At 42.2% G+C, this 18307-nt stretch overlaps 1 protein-coding gene across 1 annotated transcript in view; it reads left to right on the top strand.

The window, feature by feature from the left end:
- LOC115916062 (bromodomain-containing protein 2-like) overlaps positions 1 to 17131 on the top strand; it is a gene marked incomplete at its 3' end in the record, with an annotated part of 34702 nt that extends 17571 nt beyond the window's left edge. Inside the window, 11 exon segments of the mRNA XM_030969774.1 lie at positions 2 to 31; positions 33 to 98; positions 2051 to 2182; positions 4950 to 5198; positions 6567 to 6755; positions 7223 to 7261; positions 9034 to 9131; positions 11001 to 11314; positions 14300 to 14422; positions 16997 to 17097; positions 17099 to 17131. Of these exon segments, the coding sequence (XP_030825634.1) occupies positions 2 to 31; positions 33 to 98; positions 2051 to 2182; positions 4950 to 5198; positions 6567 to 6755; positions 7223 to 7261; positions 9034 to 9131; positions 11001 to 11314; positions 14300 to 14422; positions 16997 to 17097; positions 17099 to 17131 (1374 nt within the window).
- Between the last annotated feature and the right edge of the window lie 1176 nt (positions 17132 to 18307).

An 18307-nucleotide genomic window follows, 5' to 3' on the forward strand; every position in this document is an offset into this window, starting at 1 on the left:
GTCCTGGCCCTTCTACAAACCGTCGGCCGCCGTCGGCGCTGGGGCTGCACGATTACCACGAGATCATCAAGCACCCCATGGACCTCAGCACCATCAAGGTGAGGGGGTTGGGGGGGTTTTGGGGGGGATTTTTGGGATTTCTTCAAAGTTTTGGGTCGAAAAGTTGCGGTTTCAAGAGGTTCGTTGACTTTTCCATGACCCCGTTGACCCTTCCATGACTCCATTGACCCTTCCATGACCCCATTGACTCTTCCATGACTCCATTGACCTTTCCATGACCCCATTGACCCTTCCATGACCCCATGGACCCTTCCATGACCCCATTGACCCTTCCATGACTCCATTGACCCTTCCATGACCCCATTGACTCTTCCATGACCCCGTTGACCCTTCCATGACCCCATTGACCCTTCCATGACTCCATTGACCCTTCCATGACCCCATTGACCTTTCCATGACCCCATTGACCCTTCCATGACCCCATTGACCCTTCCATGGCCCCATTGACCTTTCCATGACCTCATTGACCCTTCCATGGCCCCATTGACCCTTCCATGGCCCCATTGACCTTTCCATGACCCCATTGACCCTTCCATGGCCCCATTGACCTTTCCATGACCCCATTGACCCTTCCATGACCTCATTGACCCTTCCATGACCCCATTGACCCTTCCATGGTCATTCCATGACCTCGTTGACTGTTCATGACCGTTCTATGACCCATTGACCCTTCCATGACCCATTGACTCTTCCATGACCTTGTTGACCCTTCCATGACCCTTGCATGACCTCATTGACCCTTCCATCATTCCATGACCTCGTTGACCATTCTTTGACCCTTCTATGATCCATTGACCCTTCCATGACCCCATTGGTCCTTCCATGACCTTTCCATGATTCCATTGACTCTTCCATGACCTTTTTGACCATTCCATGACCTTCATGACCCTTCCATGACCTTGTTGACCCTTCCATAATTCCATGACCTTGTTGACCATTGCTTGACCATTCATTGACCCTCCCATGACCCCATTGACTCTTCCATGACCCTGTTGACCCTTCCATGACCATTCCATGACCTCATTGACCCTTCCATCATTCCATGACCTCGTTGACCATTCCTTGACCCTTCCATGACCCCGTTGACTCTTCATTGACCCTGTTGACCCTTCCATGACCCCATTGACCCTTCCATGACCCCATTGACCCTTCCATGATTGCATTGACTCTTCAATGACCTTTTTGACCCTTCCATGACCCCATTGACCCTTCCATGACCATTCCATGACCCCATTGACCCTTCCATGACCCCATTGACCCTTCCATGACCCCGTTGACTCTTCATTGACTCTGTTGACCCTTCCATGACCCCACTGACCCTTCCATGACCCCATTGACCATCCATAACCCCGTTGACACATCCATGACCCCATTGACCCTTCCATGACCCCATTGACCCTTCCATGACCCCACTGACCCTTCCATGACCCCATTGACCCTTCCATAACCCCGTTGACCCTTCCATGACCCCATTGACCCTTCCATGACCCCATTGACCCATCCACGACCTCTTGACCCTTCCCGCAACCCCATTGCCCCTTCCACGACCCGTTGACCCTTCCACGACCCATTGACCCCTTCCGCGACCCCATTGACCCTTCCAGCGGCCCCATTGACCCTTCCACGACCCCGTTGACCCTTCCATGACCCCGTTGACCCATCCATGACCCCATTGACCCTTTCATGATCCCGCTGACCCTTCCATGACCCCATTGACCCATCCATGACCTCATTGACCCTTCCATGACCATCCATGACCCCATTGACCATCCATGACCCCATTGACCCATCCATGACCCCATTGACCCTTCCATGACCATCCATGACCCCATTGACCATCCATGACCCCATTGACCATCCATGACCCCATTGACCCTTCCATGACCCCATTGACCATCCATGACCCCATTGACCCTTCCATGACCCCGCTGACCCTTCCATGACCCCGCTGACCCCTGAAGAGTCTCCCAGCTGCGCTCTGTCCCCTCAGCGGAAGATGGAGAACCCGCGATTACGCGTACGCGCGAGGGAATTCGCCGCCGACGTCCGGTTGATGTTCTCCAACTGCTACAAGTACAACCCGCCCGACCACGACGTGGTGGCCATGGCCAGGAAGCTCCAGGTGGGGGAAAATTCCCCAAAATTCCCAAAAAAACCCCAAAAAACAAAAAAAAATTTGGGGATTTTTGGCAGAAATTTGGAGGTTTTTCGGCAGAATTTGGGGGTTTTTGGGTGGAATTTTGGGATTTTATTCTGGGAATTTCTGGGACTCGTGGGATGGGAATTTGGAATTGAATTGTGGAATTTGGGGATTTTTTTTCCTGAGAATCTTTGGGGGTTTTTGGGGATGGGAATTTGGGGTTTCGTTTTGGAAATTTTGGATTTTTATTCTGGGAATTTTTGGGAATTTTGGGATGGGAATTCTGGGGAATTTGGGATTATTCCTGGATTTTATGCTGGGAATTTTTTGGGACTTCTGTGATGGGAATTTGGGGATTTTTGGGATGGGAATTTTGGGGGACTTTTGGGATGGACATTTGGGATTTTTTAATCTAAATTTTGGCATTTCTTCCTGGGAATGTTGGGACATTTGGGATGGGAATTTGGGATTTTTTTGGGATGGGAATTTGGGATTGTTCTTGGATTTTATTCTGGGAATTCCTGTTACTTTTGAGATGGGAATTTGGGATTTTATTATAGAAATTTGGGATCTTATTCAGGGAATTTCTGGCACTTTTGAGCTGGGAATTTGGGATTTTTTCCTGGGAATTTTGGGGGATTTTTGAGTTGGGAATTTGGGATTTTTTCCCCTGAAATTCTAAATCCCCAACCCTCCCAGGACGTGTTTGAGTTCAGCTACGCCAAGGTGCCGGATTTGGGATTTTACTCCGGGATTCTTGGGGATTTTTGGGACGAAAATTTGGGATTTTATTCCGGGAATTTCTGGGATTTTTGCTATGGGAATTTGGGATTTTTTCCCTGAAATTTGGGATTTTTTTCTGGGAATTCTAAATCCCAAACCCTTTGCAGGACGTGTTTGAGTTCAGCTACGACACGATTCCGGATTTGGGATTTTACTCCGGGAATCTTGGGAATTTTTGGGATGAGAATTTGGGATTTTATTCTCAAAATTTGGGATTTTATTCTGGGAATGTTGGGTATTTTTAGGATGGGGAATTTGGGATTATTCCCAGAATTTATCCCAGGAATTCTGGGGATTTTTGGGGTGAGAATTTGGGATTTTGTTCTTGAAATTTGGGGACTTTTGAGATGGAAATTTGGGATTATTCTGGGATTTTATTCCAGGAATTTTGGGGACTTTTGAGATGAGAATTTGGGATTTTATTCTGGGATTTTTGCTATGGGAATTTGGGATTTTATTCTTGAAATTTGGGATTTTTTTCTGGGAATTCTGAACCCCATAATTCCCCGTTTGCAGGACATGTTCGAGTTCAGCTACGCCAAGGTGCCGGATTTGGGATTTTATTCCAGGAATTGTTGGGATGGGAATTTGGGATTTTAATCTCGAAATTTGGGATTTTATTCAAGGAATTTCTGGGACTTTTGAGTTGGGAATTCGGGATTTTTTCCCTGAAATTCAAAATCCCAAACCCCCTTTGCAGGACGTGTTTGAGTTCAGCTACGCCAAGGTGCCGGATTTGGGATTTTACTCCGGGAATCTTGGGGATTTTTGGGACAAAAATTTGGGATTTTATTCCGGGAATTTCTGGGATTTTTGGTATGGGAATTTGGGATTTTATTCTGGGAATTTCTGGGATTTTTGCTATGGGAATTTGGGATTTTATTCAGATAATTTGGGATTTTTTTCTGGGAATTCTGAACCCCAAAATTCCCCCTTTGCAGGACGTGTTTGAGTTCAGCTACGCCAAGGTGCCGGATTTGGGATTTTATTCCAGGAATTGTTGGGATGGGAATTTGGGATTTTAATCTCGAAATTTGGGATTTTATTCAAGGAATTTCTGGGACTTTTGAGCTGGAAATTTGGGATTTTTTCCCTGAAATTCAAAATCCCAAACCCCCTTTGCAGGACGTGTTTGAGTTCAGCTACGCCAAGGTGCCGGATTTGGGATTTTACTCCGGGAATCTTGGGGATTTTTGGGACAAAAATTTGGGATTTTATTTCGGGAATTTCTGGGATTTTTGCGATGGGAATTTGGGATTTTATTCAGGGGATTTGGGATTTTTTCTGGGAATTCTGAACCCCAAACCCCCTTTGCAGGACGTGTTTGAGTTCAGCTACGCCAAGGTGCGGGATTTGGGATTTTACTCCGGGAATTTTTGGGATGGGAATTTGGGATTTTAATGTCGAAATTTGGGATTTTATTCCGGGAATTTTTGGGATTTTTGCTATGAGAATTTGGGATTTTATTTTTGAAATTTGGGATTTTTTTCTGGGAATTTGGGATTTTTCCTGGGAATTCTGAACCCCATAATTCCCCGTTTGCAGGACGTGTTTGAGTTCAGCTACGCCAAGGTGCCGGATTTGGGATTTTACTCCGGGAATCTTGGGGATTTTTGGGACAAAAATTTGGGATTTTATTTCGGGAATTTCTGGGATTTTTGCGATGGGAATTTGGGATTTTATTCAGGGGATTTGGGATTTTTTCTGGGAATTCTGAACCCCAAACCCCCTTTGCAGGACGTGTTTGAGTTCAGCTACGCCAAGGTGCGGGATTTGGGATTTTACTCCGGGAATTTTTGGGATGGGAATTTGGGATTTTAATCTCGAAATTTGGGATTTTATTCCGGGGATTTCTGGGATTTTTGCTATGGGAATTTGGGATTTTTTCCCTGAAATTTGGGATTTTATTCAGGGAATTTGGGATTTTTTTCTGGGAATTCTGAACCCCATAATTCCCCGTTTGCAGGACGTGTTCGAGTTCAGCTACGCCAAGATGCCGGACGAGCCGCAGGAGTCGGGCGCGGCCTCGGCCTCGGCGCCGCTGCCGGCGGCCAAATCCTCGTCCGAGGAATCGTCCAGCGAGGAAGACGAGGACGAGGAGGAGGAGGAGGAGGACGAGGACGAGGAGAGCTCCACGGAGACGTCCTCGGAGAGCGAGGAGAGCTCGGATTCCGAGGAGGAGAGGGCAAACAGGCTGGCCGAGCTGCAGGAGCAGGTGCAGGGGAAAATGGGAAAATTTTGGGGGGAAATTGGGGGATTTTGGGGGGAAATATTGGGAAAAAATTGGGGGAAATAGGGGAAAATACGTGGGGAAATTAGGGAAAAATAGGGGGGGGAAATGGTGGCAAAATTGGGAAAAAACTAGGGGAAAAAATGGAGAAAATTGGGAAAAAATCAGAAAAAAATGGGAAAAATTTGGGAAAAAACCAGAAAAGATTGGGAAAAAATCAGAAAAAAAGTTGGGAAAATTTTGGGAAAAAATTGGGGGGAAATCCAGAAAAAAATGGGGAAAAAAAATCAGAAAAAAATAGGAAAAAATGGGGAAAAAATTAGAAAAAAAATGGGGGAAAAATGGGAAAAAATGCGGACAAATTGGTTCGCGATGCGAGCTGGGCGTGTGTGTTGTGCGTGCAGCTGCGGGCCGTGCACGAGCAGCTGGCGGCGCTGTCCCAGGGCCCCGTGGCCAAGCCCAAGAGGAAGAGGGAGAAATTACAGACAAAAATCAGGGAGAAAAATTGGGAAAAATGGGTTTAAAAATAGGAAAAAAAATATCAGAAAAAATGGGGGAAAATCCAGAAAAAATTGGGAAAAAATCTGAAAAAAATAGGAAGAGAACTGGGAAAAAATAGGGGAAAAATCTGGAAAAAAAGGGAAAAAATCTGAAAAAAAGAGGAAAAAATGGGGAAAGGCTTAGATAAAAATTGGGAAAAAATTGGGAAAAAATCAGAAAAAAATCAGAAAAAAGTAGGAAAAAAATGGGGGAAAATTAGAAAAAATGAGGAGAAATATGAAAAAAATAGGGAAAAAAATCAGAAAAAATTGGGAAAAAATCCAGAAAGAAATTGGGAAAAAAATCAGAAAAAATTGGGGGAAAAATCAGAAAAAATTGGGGGAAAAAATCAGAAAAAAATTAGAAAAAATGGGGAAAAATTAGGAAAAAAGGGAAAAAATCTGAAAAAAATAAGAAAAAATGGGGAAAGGTTTAGATAAAAAATGGAAAAAATCAGAAAAAAATGGGAAAAATTTGGGGGGAAATCCAGAAAAAAGTTGGGGAAAAATCCAGAAAATATTGGGAAAAAATCAGGAAAAAAATTGGGAAAAAATCAGGAAAAAATATGAAAAAATGGGGAAAGGCTTAGATAAAAAAATGGGGAAAATCAGAAAAAACTGGGAGAAAAATCCAGAAAAAAAATTGGGAAAAAATCAGAAAAAATTGGGGGAAATCAGAAAAAAATTGGGGGAAAAAAATAGGGAAAATGGGGAAAAATTAGGAAAAAAAATGGCGAAAAATATTTAAAAAATGGGGAAAAATGCGGACAAATTGGTTCGCGATGCGAGCTGGGCGTGTGTGTTGTGCGTGCAGCTGCGGGCCGTGCACGAGCAGCTGGCGGCGCTGTCCCAGGGCCCCGTGGCCAAGCCCAAGAGGAAGAGGGAGAAGAGGAAGAAGAAGAAATCCGAGAAACACAAAGGGCGAGAGGGGCCCGACGAGGAGTCCCGGGCACGGCAGGCGAGCTCGAGGGGCGCTGAAAAACGGGAACGCCACCGGCTCCAGGTGGGCTCCTAAACAATTCTGCGCTTTGGGGATTTTTTGGGAATTTTTGGGAATTTTTTGCAATTGTTGGGGATTTTTTTGTGGCTTTTTAAACCATTTTTCTCCAATTTTTCGGGATTTTTCGCCAATTTTTCTGAGATTTTTTGGAGTATTTTTCAGGATTTTTGTGGGATTTTTCTCAGATTATTCTGGGATTTTTTGTAGATTTTTACAGGGTTTTTTTGGGATTTTGGGGTTTTTGGGGGTTTTTTTCAATTTTTGGGGATTTTTTTGGGTTTTTTGAGTGTTTTACCTCAGATTTTTCAGGGATTTTTTTGGCTTTTTTTAATTTTTTTTTGCTATTTTTTTGAGTATTTTTCAGGTTTTTCAGGGATTTTTGGGGGATTTTTCTGCAATTTTTCTCGGATTATTTGGGGATTTTTCTCGGATTTTTTTCACGTTTTTCTGGGAATTTTTTAGGGATTTTTTTGCAATTTTTTGTGGATTTTTGGGGGGACTTTTTTGAGGTACGGGGTGAGGATTTTGGGGTTTGGGACGAGGAGTCCCGGGCACGGCAGGCGCAGCTCCGGAGGGCGCGGAAAAACGGGAACGCCACCGGCTCCAGGTGGGCTCCTAAACAATTCTGCGCTTTGGGGATTTTTTTGGGATTGGTTTGGGATTTTTTGAGAATTTTTTGCAATTTTTTGGGGATTTTTTGTGATTTTTTTGTGGATTTTTGAAATAATTTTTCTCCAATATTTCAGGATTTTTCTGAGATTTTTGGAGTATTTTTCAGGATCTTTGTGGGATTTTTCTGCAATTTTTCTCAGATTATTCTGGGATTTTTTTTAGATTTTTTACAGGTTTTTTTGGAAGTTTTGGGGATTTTTTGCGATTTTTCGGGATTTTTTGGGTTTTTGAGTGTTTTACCTGAGATTTTTCAGGGATTTTTTAGGTTTATCTTGAATTTTTTTTGAGATTTTTTGGGGTGTTTTTCAGGGATTTTGGGGGGATTTTTCTGCAATTTTTCTCGGATTATTTGGGGATTTTTCTCGGATTTTTTTCACGTTTTTCTGGGAATTTTTTAGGGATTTTTTTGCAAATTTTTGTGGATTTTTGGGGGGAATTTTTTGAGGTACGGGGTGAGGATTTTGGGGTTTGGGACGAGGAGTCCCGGGCACGGCAGGCGCAGCTCCGGAGGGCGCGGAAAAACGGGAACGCCACCGGCTCCAGGTGGGCTCCTAAACAATTCTGGGCTTTGGGGATTTTTTGGGAATTTTTGGGAATTTTTTGCAATTGTTGGGGATTTTTTTGTGGCTTTTTAAACCATTTTTCTCCAATTTTTCGGGATTTTTCGCCAATTTTTCTGAGATTTTTTGGAGTATTTTTCAGGATTTTTGTGGGATTTTTCTCAGATTATTCTGGGATTTTTTGTAGATTTTTACAGGGTTTTTTTGGGATTTTTGGGGTTTTTTTGGGGGGTTTTTTTCAATTTTTGGGGGATTTTTTTGGGTTTTTTGAGTGTTTTACCTCAGATTTTTCAGGGATTTTTTTGGCTTTTTTTAATTTTTTTTTGCTATTTTTTTGAGTATTTTTCAGGTTTTTCAGGGATTTTTGGGGGATTTTTCTGCAATTTTTCTCGGATTATTTGGGGATTTTTCTCGGATTTTTTTCACGTTTTTCTGGGAATTTTTTAGGGATTTTTTTGCAATTTTTTGTGGATTTTTGGGGGGATTTTTTTGAGGTACGGGGTGAGGATTTTGGGGTTTGGGACGAGGAGTCCCGGGCACGGCAGGCGCAGCGCCGGAGGGCGCGGAAAAACGGGAACGCCACCGGCTCCAGGTGGGCTCCTAAACAATTCTGCGCTTTGGGGATTTTTTGGGAATTTTTGGGAATTTTTTGAGAATTTTTTGCAATTTTTCGGGGATTTTTTGGTGATTTTTTTGGTGATTTTTGTGGACTTTTAAGTAATTTTTCTCCAATTTTTGGGGATTTTTCTCGAATGTTTTTTAAGATTTTTTTGAGGATTTTCCAGGGATTTTGGGGGGATTTTGTGGGATTTTTCTACAGTTTTACTCAGATTATTTTGGGGTTTTTCTCAGATTATTTTGGGGCTTTTCTCAGATTTTTTGGGGGATTTTTCAGGAATTTTTTGCAATTTTTCTGGGATTTTTTGGATTTTTTGGTGGGTTTTTCCCCTCCATTTTTTTAGGGATTTTTGGGTTTCTTCTTGAATTTCTTGGGGTATTTTTCAGGTTTTTTTGGGGATTATTTGAGGGATTTTTTCGAGGTTTTTGAGGTACGGGGTGAGGATTTTGGGGTTTGGGACGAGGAGTCCCGGGCACGGCAGGCGCAGCTCCGGAGGGCGCGGAAAAACGGGAACGCCACCGGCTCCAGGTGGGCTCCTAAGAAAACCAGGACAAAACCTGGAAAAATTTGGAACAAAAACCCCAAAATCAGGAAAGATTTGCAAAAAAATTCAGAAAAATTTTGCCAAAAAATAGGAGAAAAAATCCCAAAAAATCAGGAAAAAATCAGGATTTTCTCTTTTTCCAGACCCTCCAAGAAAAGCTCCAAACCCCCCCTGCCCCTGGCGCCTTCATCCCTTCTGGGCTCCGAGGAAGAGGAGGAGTCCAAGTCCACGTTGTACCAAAAACTCCCCCCCAAAAAATCAGGAAAAAACGGATTTTTTTTGTTTTTTAATTGCAGACCCTCCAAGAAAAGCTCCAAACCCCCCCTGCCCCTGGTGCCTTCATCCCTGCTGGACTCCGAGGAAGAGGAGGAGTCCAAGTCCACGTTGTACCAAAAACTCCCCCCCAAAAAATCAGGAAAAAACGGATTTTTTTTGTTTTTTAATTGCAGACCCTCCAAGAAAAGCTCCAAACCCCCCCTGCCCCTGGTGCCTTCATCCCTGCTGGGCTCTGAGGATGAGGAGGAGTCCAAGCCCACGTTGTACCAAAAATCCCCAAAAAAAAAATCAGGAAAAAATGGATTTTTATTTTTATTTATTTTTATTTTTATTTTTATTTTTATTTTTATTTTTATTTTTATTTTTATTTTTATTTTTATTTTTATTTTTATTCCAGACCCTCCAAGAAAAGCTCCAAACCCCCCCTGCCCCTGGCGCCTTCATCCCTTCTGGGCTCCGAGGAAGAGGAGGAGTCCAAGCCCACGTTGTACCAAAAATTCCCCCCCAAATAATCAGGAAAAAATGGATTTTTTTTGGTTTTTTAATTGCAGACCCTCCAAGAAAAGCTCCAAACCCCCCCTGCCCCTGGTGCCTTCATCCCTGCTGGGCTCTGAGGATGAGGAGGAGTCCAAGTCCATGTCATACCAAAAATCCCCAAAAAATCAGGAATAAACCCAGGATTTTCTCTCTTCCAGACCCTCCAAGAAAAGCTCCAAACCCCCCCTGCCCCTGGCGCCTTCATCCCTGCTGGACTCCGAGGAAGAGGAGGAGTCCAAGCCCACGTTGTACCAAAACTTCCCCCCCAAAAAATCAGGAAAAAATGGATTTTTAATTCCAGACCCTCCAAGAAAAGCTCTAAACTCCCTCTCCCCCTGGCTCCTTCATCCCTGTTGGACTCCGAGGAAGAGGAGGAGTCCAAGTTCATGTCATACCAAAAATTCCCAAAAAATCAGGAAGAAACGGATTTTTCTTTTTAATTGCAGACCCTCCAAGAAAAGCTCCAAACCCCCCCTGCCCCTGGTGCCTTCATCCCTGCTGGGCTCTGAGGAAGAGGAGGAGTCCAAGCCCACGTTGTACCAAAAATTTCCCCCCAAAAAATCAGGAAAAAATGGATTTTTTTTGTTTTTTAATTCCAGACCCTCCAAGAAAAGCTCCAAACCCCCCCTGCCCCTATTGCCTTCATCCCTGCTGGGCTCTGAGGAAGAGGAGGAGTCCAAGTCCATGTCATACCAAAAATCCCCCAAAAAATCAGGAAAAAAATCAGGATTTTCTCTCTTCCAGACCCTCCAAGAAAAGCTCCAAACCCCCCCTGCCCCTGGCACCTTCATCCCTTCTGGGCTCTGAGGAAGAGGAGGAGTCCAAGCCCACGTTGTACCAAAACTTCCCCCCCGAAAAATCAGGAAAAAATGGATTTTTAATTCCAGACCCTCCAAGAAAAGCTCTAAACTCCCTCTCCCCCTGGCTCCTTCATCCCTGCTGGACTCCGAGGAAGAGGAGGAGTCCAAGCCCACGTTGTACCAAAAATCCCCAAAAAAAAATCAAGAAAAAATGGATTTTTTTTGGTTTTTTAATTGCAGACCCTCCAAGAAAAGCTCCAAACCCCCCCTGCCCCTGGCGCCTTCGTCGCTGCTGGACTCCGAGGAAGAGGAGGAGTCGAAGCCGATGTCGTACGACGAGAAGCGGCAGCTGAGCCTGGACATCAACAAGCTGCCCGGCGAGAAGCTGGGCCGCGTGGTGCACATCATCCAGAGCCGCGAGCCCTCGCTGCGCGACTCCAACCCCGAGGAGATCGAGATCGACTTCGAGACGCTCAAACCCTCGACGCTGCGCGAGCTCGAGAGATACGTGCTCTCGTGCCTGAGGAAGAAACCCCGCAAACCCTACAGCGAAAGTGAGGGGAATGCCGAGTTTGGGGGGTTTTTTTGGGGTTTTTTGGGAATTTTCAGGGGTTTTTTGGGGTTTATTTGGGTTTCTTGGGGGATCTCTGCGATGTTGGGATGTCGGGCTCCGGGCACTTGGAGCTCTCTGTGCTCTCGTGCCTGAGGAAGAAACCCCGCAAACCCTACAGCGAAAGTGAGGGGTTTTCATTTTTTGGGGGGTTTTGGGGGATTTTTTGGCGGTTTTTTGGGGGGTTTTTTTGGGATTTTTTGGGGGTTTTTTTGGGATTTTTTGGGGATTTTTGGGGGTTTTTGGGGGTTTTTTTGGGATTTTTTGGGGATTTTTTGCAATTTTTTGGGGATTTTTCAGGATTTTTTGGGGGTTTTTCGGGGATTTTTTGGGATTTTTCGGGCGTTTTTTGGTATTTTTTTGCAATTTTGGGGGGATTTTTTGGGATTTTTTGGGAAGTTTTTTGGGGAATTTTTGGGGGGTTTTGGGGGATATTTTTTGGAAATTTTTTTGCAATTTTTTTGGATTTTTAGGGGGATTTTTGAGGGATTTTTCTGTGATTTTCAGGGATTTTTTGAGGGATTTTTCTGTGATTTTCAGGGGTTTTTTGGGGGTTTTTTGGGTTTCTCGGGGGATCTCTGCGATGTTGGGATGTCGGGCTCAGGGCACTTGGAGCTCTCTGTGCTCGTGCCTGAGGAAGAAACCCCAAACCCTAAGCCAAAGTGAGGGGAATGCCGAGTTTGGGGGGTTTTTTTTGGGGTTTTTTGGGTTTTTTTTTTTTTTTTTGGGGGTTTTTTTGGGGGTTTTTTGGGGGGTTTTTTGGGATTTTTGGGGTTTTTTTTGCAATTTTTTGGGGATTTTTCAGGATTTTTTGGGAATTTTTGGGGGATTTTTCGGGGATTTTTTGGGATTTTTCAGGCATTTTTTGGGTTTTTTTTTGCAATTTTGGGGGGATTTTTTGGGATTTTTTGGGAAGTGTTTTGGGGGATTTTTTGGGAATTTTTGGGGGGTTTTGGGGGATTTCTTTTGGAAATTTTTTGCAATTTTTTGGATTTTTAGGGGGATTTTTGAGGGATTTTTCTGTGATTTTCAGGGGTTTATTTGGGGTTTTTTTGGGTTTCTCGGGGGATCTCTGCGATGTTGGGATGCCGGGCTCAGGGCACTTGGAGCTCTCTGTGCTCTCGTGCCTGAGGAAGAAACCCCGCAAACCCTACAGCGAAAGTGAGGGGAATGCCGAGTTTGGGGGGTTTTTTTTGGGATTTTTTGGGGGTTTTTTTTTTTTTTTTTGGGGGGTTTTTTTGGGATTTTTGGGGGTTTTTTGGGGGTTTTTTGGGATTTTTGGGGTTTTTTTGCAATTTTTGGGGATTTTTCAGGATTTTTTGGGAATTTTTGGGGGGATTTTTCGGGGATTTTTTGGGATTTTTCAGGCATTTTTTGGGTTTTTTTTTGCAATTTTGGGGGGATTTTTTGGGATTTTTTGGGAAGTGTTTTGGGGGATTTTTTGGGAATTTTTGGGGGGTTTTGGGGGATTTTTTTTGGAAATTTTTTGCAATTTTTTTGGATTTTTAGGGGGATTTTTGAGGGATTTTTCTGTGATTTTCAGGGGTTTATTTGGGGTTTATTTGGGTTTCTCGGGGGATCTCAAGCGATGTTGGGATGCGGGCTCAGGGGCACTTGGAGCTCTCTGTGCTCGTGCCTGAGGAAGAAACCCCCGCAAACCCCACAGCGAAAGTGAGGGGTTTTCATTTTTTGGGGGTTTTTGGGGGTTTTTGGGGGGTTTTTTGGGAATTTTTTGGGGGTTTTTTTGGATTTTTGGGGGGATTTTTTTGGAATTTTTTGCAACTTTTGGGGGGATTTTTTGGGAATTTTTTGGTATTTTTTGGGGGTTTTTCGAGATTTTTGGGGGATTTTTGGGGATTTTTTTGGGATTTTTTTGCCATTTTTTGGGGATTTTTTGGGATTTTTGTGGAATTTTTGGGGGTTTTTTTGGGGATTTTTGGGGATTTTTGGGGGGTTTTTAGGGATTTTTGGGGGGATATTTTGGGATTTTTTTTGGAATTTTTGGGGGTTTTTTGGGGGGATTTTTAGGGATTTTTTTTGGAATTTCTTGGGATTTTTCGAGCATTTTTTGGGGATTCTAGGGGGATTTTTCGTGATTTTTTTGGGGGGGTTTTGGGGATTTTTTGGGATTTTTAATTTTTGGGGGATTTTTTGGGCATTTTTTGGGATTTTTTGCCATTTTGGGGGGATTTTTTTGGATTTTTGGGGGTTTTTTGGGGATTTTTTGGGATTTTTTTGGTATTTTTGGGGGGTTTTAGGGATTTTTTGGGATTTTTTTTTAATTTTTTGGGGAATTTTTTGGGTATTTTTGGGGGGTTTTTAGGGATTTTTTGGAGATTTTTTTGCCATTTTTGGGGATTTTTTGGGATTTTTCGGGAATTCTTGGGGGATTTTTCGGGATTTTTTGGGAATTTTTTGGCGGGTTTTTTTGGGGTTTTTTTGCGATTTTTGGGGATTTTTTGGGGATTTTTGTGGGAATTTTTTTGCAAATTTTTGGGATTTTTTGGGATATTTTTGGGGGCTTTTTAGGGATTTTTCGGGGATTTTTTTGCAATTTTTTGGAGTTTTTTTGGGGGATTTTTAAATGATTTTTTATTATTTTTTAGGGATATTTTGGGATTTTTCTTGAATCTTTTAGTGATTTTTTTGGGGACTTTGGGGGAATTTTTTTTTATTTTTCTGGGAATTTTATTTTAGGGATTGTTGAAGGATTTTTTGGCGATTTTTCAGGGCTTTTTCACAGAACTTTTTGGGATTTTGTAATGATATTTTTGGGATTTTTTAGGATTTTTTGGGGCATTTTTCTCTGATTTTTTCAGTGATTTTTCTGGCATTTTTTCTGGGGTTTATTGGGATTTTTCTCCCATTTTTTCAGCAATTTCCCCCCCAGTTTTTCCCATTTTTTCCTGACTTTTCTGGAACTTTCCAGCCCTGAAGAAGCCGGTGGGGAAGACGAAAGAGGAGCTGGCGCTGGAGAAGAAACGGGAGCTGGAGAAGCGGCTGCAGGACGTCAGCGGGCAGCTCAACTCGGCCAAAAAACCCCCAAAAAAGGGTTGGGAAACCAGAATTTTGGGAAATTTTGGGAATTCTGGGGATTTGGGGAATTTTGGGCGGGGTGGGAAAAGGAATTTTGGAAAAAAAAACCAAGAAAAAGCTCCAAAATTTAAATTTTTGGGGAATCATTTCACCCAAAAATGGCTCCAAAATTTGGGATTTTGGGGAATTAATTTCACCAAAAAACACTGGGAAAGGGTCCGGAATTCCGGGAATTTTGGGAATTTTGGGAATTTTTGGAAATCTGGGATTTGGGAATTCAGGATTTGGGGAAGTTTTGGGGTTCTGGATGGGTTGGGCAGCTCAACTCGGCCAAAAAAACCCAAAAAAGGGTCGGAAATTCAGGAATATTTGGGGAATTTTGGGCCGGAAATTCAGGAATATTTGGGGAATTTTGGAGTCGGAAATTCAGGAATATTTGGGGAATTTTGGGGTTGGAAATTCAGGAATATTTGGGGAATTTTGGGGTCAGAAATTCAGGAATATTTGGGGAATTTTGGAGTCGGAAATTCAGGAATATTTGGGGAATTTTGGGTTGGAAATTCAGGAATATTTGGGGAATTTTGGGGTCAGAAATTCAGGAATATTTGGGGAATTTTGGGTTGGAAATTCAGGAATATTTGGGGAATTTTTGGGTCGGTAATTCAGGAATATTTGGGGAATTTTGGGTTGGAAATTCAGGAATATTTGGGGAATTTTTTGGTTGGAAATTCCAGGAATATTTGGGGATTGGGAATTTTGGGAATTTTGGGAATTTTGGATGGGGTAGGAAATCGAATCCTCGGCGTGAATAAAATTTGTATTTTTGGCTCTAATTTCATCCAAAAATGCTCAGAAAAGTTTGGAAAAATGGGAATTTTGGGGAATTTTGGGTTGGGAATTTTCGGTGCAATAGGAAGGCGAATTTTGAGGGAATTTTTCCCAATTTTTTCGGGATTTTTGCCGTTTTCAGCCAACGAGAAGCCGGAGTCGGCGGCGGGAATTCCGGGATTGGGAATTTTGGGAATTTTGGGATTGAAATTTTGGGATTTGAATTGGGAATTTTGGGATTTTGGGAATGGGAATTTTGGGACGGGTTCAGCCGCTCAACTCGGCCAAAAAAACCCAAAAAAGGGTCGGAAATTCGGGAATATTTGGGGAATTTTGGGTCGGAAATTCAGGAATATTTGAGGAATTTTGGGGTCAGAAATTCAGGAATATTTGAGGAATTTTGGGGTCAGAAATTCAGGAATATTTGGGGAATTTTGGGTCGGAAATTCAGGAATATTTGGGGAATTTTTGGGTCGGTAATTCAGGAATATTTGGGGAATTTTGGGTCAGAAATTCAGGAATATTTGGGGAATTTTGGGTTGGAAATTCAGGAATATTTTGGGGAATTTTGGGTCAGAAATTCAGGAATATTTGGGGAATTTTGGGTTGGAAATTCAGGAATATTTTGGGGAATTTTGGGTCAGAAATTCAGGAATATTTGGGGAATTTTTGGGTTGGAAATTCAGGAATATTTGGGGAATTTTGGGTTGGAAATTCAGGAATATTTTGGGATTGGGAATTTTGGATGGGGTAGGAAATCGAATCCTCGGGGTGAATAAAATTGTATTTTTGATCCAAAAATGCTCAGAAATAATTGGAAAAAACGGGAATTTTGGGGAATTTTGGGTGCAATAGGAAGGTGAATTTTGAGGGAATTTTTCCCAATTTTTTCGGGGTTTTTGCCGTTTCCAGCCAACGAGGAGCCGGAGTCGGCGGCGGGAATTCCGGGATTGGGAATTTTGGGAATTTTGGGATTGAAATTTTGGGATTTGAATTGGGAATTTTGGGATTTTGGGAATGGGAATTTTGGGATGGGTTCAGCCGCTCAACTCGGCCAAAAAAACCCAAAAAAGGGTCGGAAATTCGGGAATATTTGGGGAATTTTTGGGTCGGAAATTCAGGAATATTTGGGGAACTTTAGGGTTGGAAATTCAGGAATATTTGAGGAATTTTGGGTTGGAAATTCAGGAATATTTGGGGAATTTTAGGGTTGGAAATTCAGGAATATTTGGGGAATTTTGGGGTTGGAAATTCAGGAATATTTGAGGAATTTTGGGGTCAGAAATTCAGGAATATTTGGGGAATTTTGGGTCGGTAATTCAGGAATATTTGGGGAATTTTGGGTCGGAAATTCAGGAATATTTGGGGAATTTTGGAGTCGGAAATTCAGGAATATTTGGGGAATTTTGGGTCGGAAATTCGGGAATATTTGGGGAATTTTTGGGTCAGAAATTCAGGAATATTTGGGGAATTTTGGGTCGGTAATTCAGGAATATTTGGGGAATTTTTGGGTTGGAAATTCAGGAATATTTGGGGAATTTTTTGGTTGGAAATTCCAGGAATATTTTGGGATTGGGAATTTTGGGGATTTTGGATGGGGTAGGAAATCGAATCCTGGGGGTGAATAAAATGGTATTTTTGATCCAAAAATGCTCAGAAATAATTGGAAAAAACGGGAATTTTGGGGAATTTTGGGTGCAATAGGAAGGTGAATTTTGAGGGAATTTTTCCCAATTTTTTTCGGGATTTTTGCCGTTTCCAGCCAACGAGAAGCCGGAGTCGGCGGGCGGCGTCGCGCGGCTGCCTGCGCCTCCAGCTCCAGCTTCGGACTCCAGCAGCTCCTCCTCCTCTCCCTCCTCCTCCGGACACCAGCGACTCCGACTACCCTGAATTCCCAACAAAACCCCGGAAAAAATTCCCAGGAGAGAAAAACAAAATCCCGGCAAAAAAAAAAAAAAACTGAAGAATTCCCGGAAAAAAAAAAAAAAACGTAAAAAACTTGGGGGAAAATGTAAAAATTTGGGGGGAAAAATGGGATTTTTTTGGGGGGTAAAAAGGGAAGGGTTGAGGTGGAATTCCTGGAAAAAATTCCCAGAAAAAATTCCTGGAAAAAAAGTGAAAAATCCCTGCAAAAAAATTGGGGGGAAAATGTAAAAATTTGGGGAAAAATGGGATTTTTTTTGGGAGGGGGAAAAAAAAAAGGGAGGGAATGGAGAATTGGAGGTGTGGAATTCCTGGGAAAAAATTCCCAGAGAAAAAAAATTCCTGGACAAAACCTGAAAATTGCTGGAGAAAATATTAAAAAAAAAATTGGGGGAAAATACAAAAATTTGAGGGGAAAAATACAAAAATTTGGGGGAAAAAATTGGGATTTTTTTGGGTGGAAATAGTGGGGGAATGGAGGGATTTGTGGAGTTCCTGGAAAAAAAATCCTGGACAAAAAATTCCTGGAAAAAACATGAAAATTCCTGGGAAAAATGAAAAAAAAAAATCAGGGAAAAAAGGGCCAAAAATTGAAAATTTGGGGGAAAATTAGGAAAAAAAAAGGGAAAAATGAGGAATTTGGGGAAAACGAATTTTAGGAATTCCCAGAAAAAAAATCCTGGAAAAAAGAAAAATTTTGGAAAAAAAAAATTGGGGAAAAAAGAGAAACTTTGGGGAAAAAGGCAGAAAATCGGGGAAAAAAGGCCAAAAATAGAGAATTTTGGGGGGAAAAAAATGGGAAAAATCCAAATTAATTCAATTTCTGGGAAATTTAAATTCTTTTCTGGGAAAATTCCACTGTCTCCAGGAATAAAAAAATTAAATTAAATAAAAAAGGGGTTGGGGGAATTTTTTTATGTTGAATTTTTTGTTTTATTTCCTCTTTTTTTTTTTTTTTTCCTGATTTCTTGGGGTTTTTTGGGTTTTTTTTGCTTTTTTTCGGGGTTTTTCCCAATTTTTTCCCATTTTTCCTTCTCCTCTTTCCCATTCCCTCGTAGCCCTTTAGGATTTCATGGTTTGGGATTTTTTTTTTTCCTAGAAAAAAGAAATAAAAAATACAAAAAAAAAAAAAGTGGAAAAAAAAAGAGAA

Source organism: Camarhynchus parvulus, unplaced genomic scaffold, assembly GCF_901933205.1.
Source record: "Camarhynchus parvulus unplaced genomic scaffold, STF_HiC, whole genome shotgun sequence".
In the NCBI taxonomy this organism is placed as follows: Eukaryota; Metazoa; Chordata; class Aves; order Passeriformes; family Thraupidae; genus Camarhynchus; species Camarhynchus parvulus.